The sequence below is a fragment of the Gymnoscopelus microlampas genome (assembly GCF_963454915.1).
Source record: "Gymnoscopelus microlampas genome assembly, chromosome: 3".
Lineage (NCBI taxonomy): Eukaryota > Metazoa > Chordata > Actinopteri > Myctophiformes > Myctophidae > Gymnoscopelus > Gymnoscopelus microlampas.
In genome coordinates this window covers 7,161,695-7,167,694 of record NC_139940.1, presented here as the reverse complement: position 1 = coordinate 7,167,694, position 6,000 = coordinate 7,161,695, and the positions used below count along the sequence as shown (strand labels likewise).

The window sequence follows — 6,000 nt, the reverse complement described above, 5'->3', positions numbered from 1 at the left end:
ATAGATATAGAGAACCTAGATACCTCATTGGCCTCTGCAGTTCGTTGGAGCGACCTGTTCGTATGGTGGCCGCCATATTTTCCGGGGGAAAACGGGCAACTGGCCAATCACAGCGTGTTGACTACTGGCCCAAACCACAAGCGCGTCTTTTCCAGGACTTTGTCAGGAATCTGTTGTCCGCGACAACAAATGCGACGTGTTGTGAGCTTGTAGATCAGCTATTTTCAAATAGCCTAGGTATAAAAATAGGGCTGAAGTGGTTAATTTATGTTTTATAATGTAATCATTTATATCTGCAAAGTAAACTAGTAACTAAGTTTTCAATAAAAAGTAAAAGTACAGACAATTGGAAATACTCTAGTAATGTAAAAATCACACCCAGTGTGAAAGTGGGGCGGTGTGTGTGGTTCATCACAACATGACTCACTTAAAAAAAAGGATATATCTTTTTTTTTAAGTCCATACTGCTATTCATAGGGCTGCACATGTGTCATGTTGTTTCGCTAGCCAAATCACTAGTCCTGAAGTCAGCCAATCACATTACAGCTAGTGGTGATGACACTAGCTGTAATATGATTGGCTGACTTTGCAAAAGTATAGATTTGCATTGACTGTGAAGGGATTAGGGGTGTAGACTGCGTTGTAGACTATTGGCCAATCACGGTGCAGGATTGGTCAATGTCCAAAACTCACTTATAGGGGGCGGTTACACCGCCCAAAAAATACCTCAAAATCGTACAGTACTTGAGTACATGTACTTAGTTACTTTACACCACTGGTTGTAAGCAGCACATATAAGAAATGTTTACATGAAATAATATCACTAAACTGACTCATGTTCTCTGTCTCTCTGTCTCTCTCTCTTCTCCCCCTCCCTCTCCTGCAGGTCGGTGATGTCATCAGGCGTGGACGGTCTCATCGGGATCCCTTTCCCGGATGCACAGCAGCGAGCTCCTGTCTCGCCTCAAACGACCAGCGACGGGCGGGGATCGCTGTGCGACCTCACGCTGACTGTCAGCGCGTGCGCGCGCTACCCCCACCGCACCGCTCCGTCATGGCCGCGGTCAGCCTGTACTTCCGGCTGTTCGGGGCGGACGACGAGGACGGGGAGGGGGAGGGCGGGGGACTCGGCGGCGGCGTTCAGCGTGTGCCAGCTGGACTGCGTCTCTCCGGACGCGCTGGACGCCCTGCTGGACTTCGCCTACACACGGCCACGCTGACCATCCGCGCCTCCAACATGCGGGACGTCCTCAGGGTCCGCGCAGCTGCTGGGGATCCAGGCGTGCGAGGACGCCTGCCGGGACATCCTGGGCAGAGGAGGAGGAGGAAGCGAGGAGGACGAGGACGAACGAGAGAAAGAGGGAAAGGAGGAGAGCAGAGAGGAAGAGGAGGCCTGACCATCATCATCATCATCACCAACCAACAACAACACCAACACCTCCAACACCTGCTCCATCACCATCACCACCACCCCAGGTGGTGAGCGACAAGGTGGGGAACGACGACGGCCGCGGCGAGCGAGGAGGCGCCGCGGGATGCGAGGAGGATCCCGCCGCCAAAACGGACCGGAAGAAGATGAGGAAAGTGGCGGCGATGGCGGCGGTGGTAGGGACGGAGCAGGAAGACCTCCGTCCTCCCTCCGGCCCCCAGACACGACGCCAGCCCAGGCGGCGCCGCCGCCACGACCACGGTGCTCGACTCCGCCCTCCAGAGCAGGCTCTCCGCCCCCCCGCCCCCCCTCACGCCCTCCTCCTCCACCACCACCACTCCCCCGCACAACGAGGAGGAGGAGGAGGAACGGGGGAGGCGCGCGGCGGCGGCGGCGGGGAGCGCCATGGTGAACGGTGGCAGCCGCCCGGCCACGGTGCGCGCGCCTCCTTACCCCGCCACATCGCCCTCGACCCCCCGTCGTCGCGCCTCCTCCCTCCTCCCGCCGACGCTGCCTCCCCCCCGGACCACCCCCACCACCACCCCCACCAGCTCCTCCTCCACCACAGGCTGTCCGACGGAGGACGAGGAGGACGTCAAACCGGCGACCGCCGCCGCCTCTCCGCCGTGGCGAGGCCTCGCCAGCGTCCGTGCTGGCGGGAGCGCGTGGGCCTGGGCGGGGCCGGGGGAGGGGCCACGGAAGAGGAAGTCCCAGACCGCCACAGCAGTGTCCCGTCTGTCAGAAGATCATCCACGGCGCCGGGAAGCTCCCTCGCCACATGAGGACGCACACCGGAGAGAAGCCTTCCAGTGCAACACCTGCGGCGTGCGCTTCACGCGGTAAAAACCACCGCCCACTACTTTCACAGTCTATTTACCCATTAAACTCTTGTGACTGCCAGAGTATTTTTCATAATAGTACTCACCCAGCGCCAGCGATTTCGTGCTTTATAATAACCTTTTCAACCGGTCACAGAATTCGCTAAATCCATTTTAAATCACCACAGATCGACCAGCACTCAAACAGTTACATTTTCTCTCGCTCTCTTCTGTGTCTCTCGCTCCCCCTCCTCCCAAACAGGGTGCAAACGTCATATCCGTTTTCTGTAGTCGTATTTCCGCCCTCCTTCCGCAGGGCCTCTTAGCTTAGCTTAGTTTTATGATCGGATTTCAGATCGTTGATAAACACAACGACGATCACTGTTCGTCGTCCAGAGAAAAGAAATTGTAACCGGAGCTCTCCGTTAGTTTTTTAATACCGTGTGAAAAACTATGTGTTTGCCCTATGTTTGGCCTAAAAATCAAATTTTTCAAGATATAACCGAGACCGGAAACGGAACCCAATTAATTTTGCATCCGGGGTGAGTAGGAAGTGAAAAAAAAAAGCGAATCTGATGGTGGAAGTTACATAGAACAGCGCGATCGCTGATTAAACAGAAACCCGTCGATGGCGTTCAAAGAGTTAAGGCCTGAGAGTCTGATTCTACAAATGTCTTCTAAAAACAGTGTTCTGAAAAATGTATGTTTCTATATCAGTGGTTCTCAAACTTTTTCATGTCAACAACCCCCAAAATGAGATGTATTTGGCCGCCGACCCCCATCTCACCCTAACTAAAGTTTTCAAATAATTGTAGTTGAGTACAAATTTGCCTCTGAGATGTAGTGGAGTAGAAGTAAAAGTATAGACAATTGTAAAGTAAAAAAGACCTCAAAATCGTACAGTACTTGAGTGCTTAGTTACTTTACACCACTGGTTGTAAGCAGCAAATGTTTACACGATCAATCACTAAACTGACTCATGTTCTCTCTCTCTCTCTCCCCTCCCCCCCCCCCCTCTCTCCCTCTCCCTCTCCCTCTCAGGAACGACAAGCTGAAGATCCACATGCGCAAGCACACGGGCGAGCGCCCGTACCCGTGCCCGCACTGCCCCGCCCGCTTCCTGCACTCGTACGACCTGAAGAACCACCTGTCGCTGCACAGCGGCGCGCGCCCCTTCGAGTGCCCGCTGTGCCACAAGGCGTTCGCCCGCGAGGACCACCTGCAGCGCCACCGCAAGGGCCACAGCTGCCTGGAGCTCCGCACGCGCCGGCCCCGCCGGGGCTACGGGCCCCTCCTCCTCCACGGAGAGGAGGAGGGGGAGGAGGAGGGGGGGCGTGGACGGAGGAGAACACGGAGACCACCACCACAACCCCCACCACGGTGGTCCCCCGGAAGGACCCTTCATCGGCCTGCAGGCTCACCCCGCCGGGTCCGCCGGGTTCCTCCAGCACCACCCGGGGGGCGCGGGGGGGGGCCCCCCTGGTGTTCCCGGGGGAGAGGGAGAGGGAGCGGTCCCTGGCCCTCCAGGCGCTGGTACACCTGGCCCCCCACGGGCTGCACGCCTTCCCCAGCCTCCTGCTGAGAGGCCTGGATCTGCGGGGAGCGGCAGCAGCAGCAGCTGCGGCGGCGGCTGCAGCAGGAGCAGCAGGAGGAGGAGGAGGAGGAGGCGAGATGGAGATGGAGGAGATGGAGGAGCTGGGAGGAGCGGACCGCTCTCCTGCTGCTCCTCGTGACAGATGGGCCGACGAGGAGGAGGAGATGGGAGGTGATGATGACGAAGAGCAGGAGGAATAGAGATAGAGAGAGAGAGAGAGAGAGAGAGAGAGAGAGAGAGAGAGACAGAGCGAGAGAGAGAGAGGGTCAGTGAGTGTATGTACTGTGTGTGTGTGTGTGTGTGTGTGTGTGTGTTTGTCTCAGGTGGACTACCTGCCGCTCACTGGGTGCTCAGTGGGCGCTTAAGAAAAAAAAATCTAAAACGAGAGAAAAGAGAAATATAAAAATGGAAAACGGGTTTTCTGATTTATTTTATTTTCGTTTGTCTTCTGGCTCTCTGGCATTTTTATTTAATTTTCTAAATTTCCTTTAATCTTATTTTAAGTTTGTCATTTTATTTGTTTCTGTATTTGAGGTTTGAGCTGTTTGGTTTGTTTATTTGCTGTATATGAGCATTATGGGAAGCTTTTCTTTAACTATGCAAATTCCAGAGCTGATAAATGGAATGTTTCGTTCGGAATATATACCTTTATTTTAGTTAAATAACGTATTGATTCAGGTGCAATTCTCAAAGTCATATCAGGTAGACGTGGACGAGCTTTAGAGTAGATGCCGCCAGCTGGTGGTCGCCGCTGGAATTACAATCAACTCAATCAAACTTGGCTTAGTTAATTTAGAAGCAATAACTGCTGCTTTGATCTTTTTCTATGTAGTCTTAAGAATGTTCCTTTAAGCTGGGTGTTTATACCAAAGACTTTGGTTTTGTCTTGTTGCGTTAACTTGAAAGGAGACCGTGGAGAAATGCAGCCAAGGTTTGGTTTTTGGAGAACCTTCCATGATTCCCAAATGTTCTGAAAGCCATGATGAGGAAGGACCTCTGAGCCTTCCTGTAAAATGCCTGACCAAAAAAAGAAAAAAAGGGAGAGAAAAGTTGAGAAGTTTGTGTCGAGTTTCTGACTAGAAAATCTGGGGTGGTTTTAGATTTATATTTTTTATTTAGATAAGTCTCCCTTTCCAAAGGCTGTGTGTGAATTCAGTCTTCCCAAATTCTCCTCCTTAGGGGCTTTCTTAAAAAGAAAAGAAAAGTGAATAGAGAGTGAGGGAGAGAGACAGAAAAAGGGGGTAAAGAAAGGGAAGGGATGAACAAAATGGCTGGCCCTGTTTTCTGTATTTATTTATTTATTGTTATTTATTTTAGGCTTGACTGTTGACGCTGGTTGTGGAGCTCTGGCCTCGGGTCAGCCACGCCGACCAGAACACACGGTCCACCTCAGATCTGGTCCCAAAAAAACTCTCTTTATTACAATGTCTTAATGCTTATAGAAGCCACGTTGTGCTTGGACATATTTAGACTAAAATGTACCTTCCTGCCGGGCGCTTTTGTCTTCTGTCGGTAATTATTCTTTATTATATATGCATTGTTTGCACATTTTAGCCCCACCAGGATCAATAATAATAATAATAATAGCACATTCCATTGTCTGGGATAAAGGGAACATAGCAACAAAGAAAAAATAAGAAAAGTTAGTTGTCAGGGGTCAAAACTGTCGATGTAGCTTAGACACAAAATATTCAGGTGATATCGTTGATGCAATGTATGTATATGGTACTGTATGATTAACCACATGATGGTCTATGATGTATATCGTCTTTGTCGGTGGAAACCTTGTATGTCCAAAACGGTTACTTTTCAGGAAATGGGGGGGGGGGGGGGATAACCCGTGTCTGTTGGAAAATAGCTGACTCTGCAAGCTCACAACGCGTTGCGGAGCAACGTGTTGTGAGCTTGTACATCAGCTATTCTGGCTACCTTTGCGTGACATTCTTTGTACGGCGAAGTAGGGCATTAATTTAAAAACATAGAAAGTTGAAAATACGGAGATGAAAGGGTTTCTGCCCGACAACAGCGATTTATGGTACTGTATGATACACCACATGATGGTTTATGAGCCGATCCGAAAGGGGCCATTGGTGATGATGTCATCATCATCCTGTCTTTTCTTTCCCATTCCATGATTGCTTGGTGTTGATGAGCAAACA

General features: G+C 51.3%; 1 protein-coding gene across 1 annotated transcript in view; it reads left to right on the top strand.

The window, feature by feature from the left end:
* Positions 1-3,970, top strand: part of zbtb7b (zinc finger and BTB domain containing 7B) — a 15,126-nt gene extending 11,156 nt beyond the window's left edge. Inside the window, 6 exon segments of the mRNA XM_084049495.1 lie at positions 887-1,255; positions 1,477-1,605; positions 1,787-2,146; positions 2,148-2,232; positions 2,235-2,268; positions 3,289-3,970. Of these exon segments, the coding sequence (XP_083905621.1) occupies positions 887-1,255; positions 1,477-1,605; positions 1,787-2,146; positions 2,148-2,232; positions 2,235-2,268; positions 3,289-3,829 (1,518 nt within the window). The 3' untranslated portion in view covers positions 3,830-3,970.
* The last annotated feature ends 2,030 nt before the right edge of the window (positions 3,971-6,000 follow it).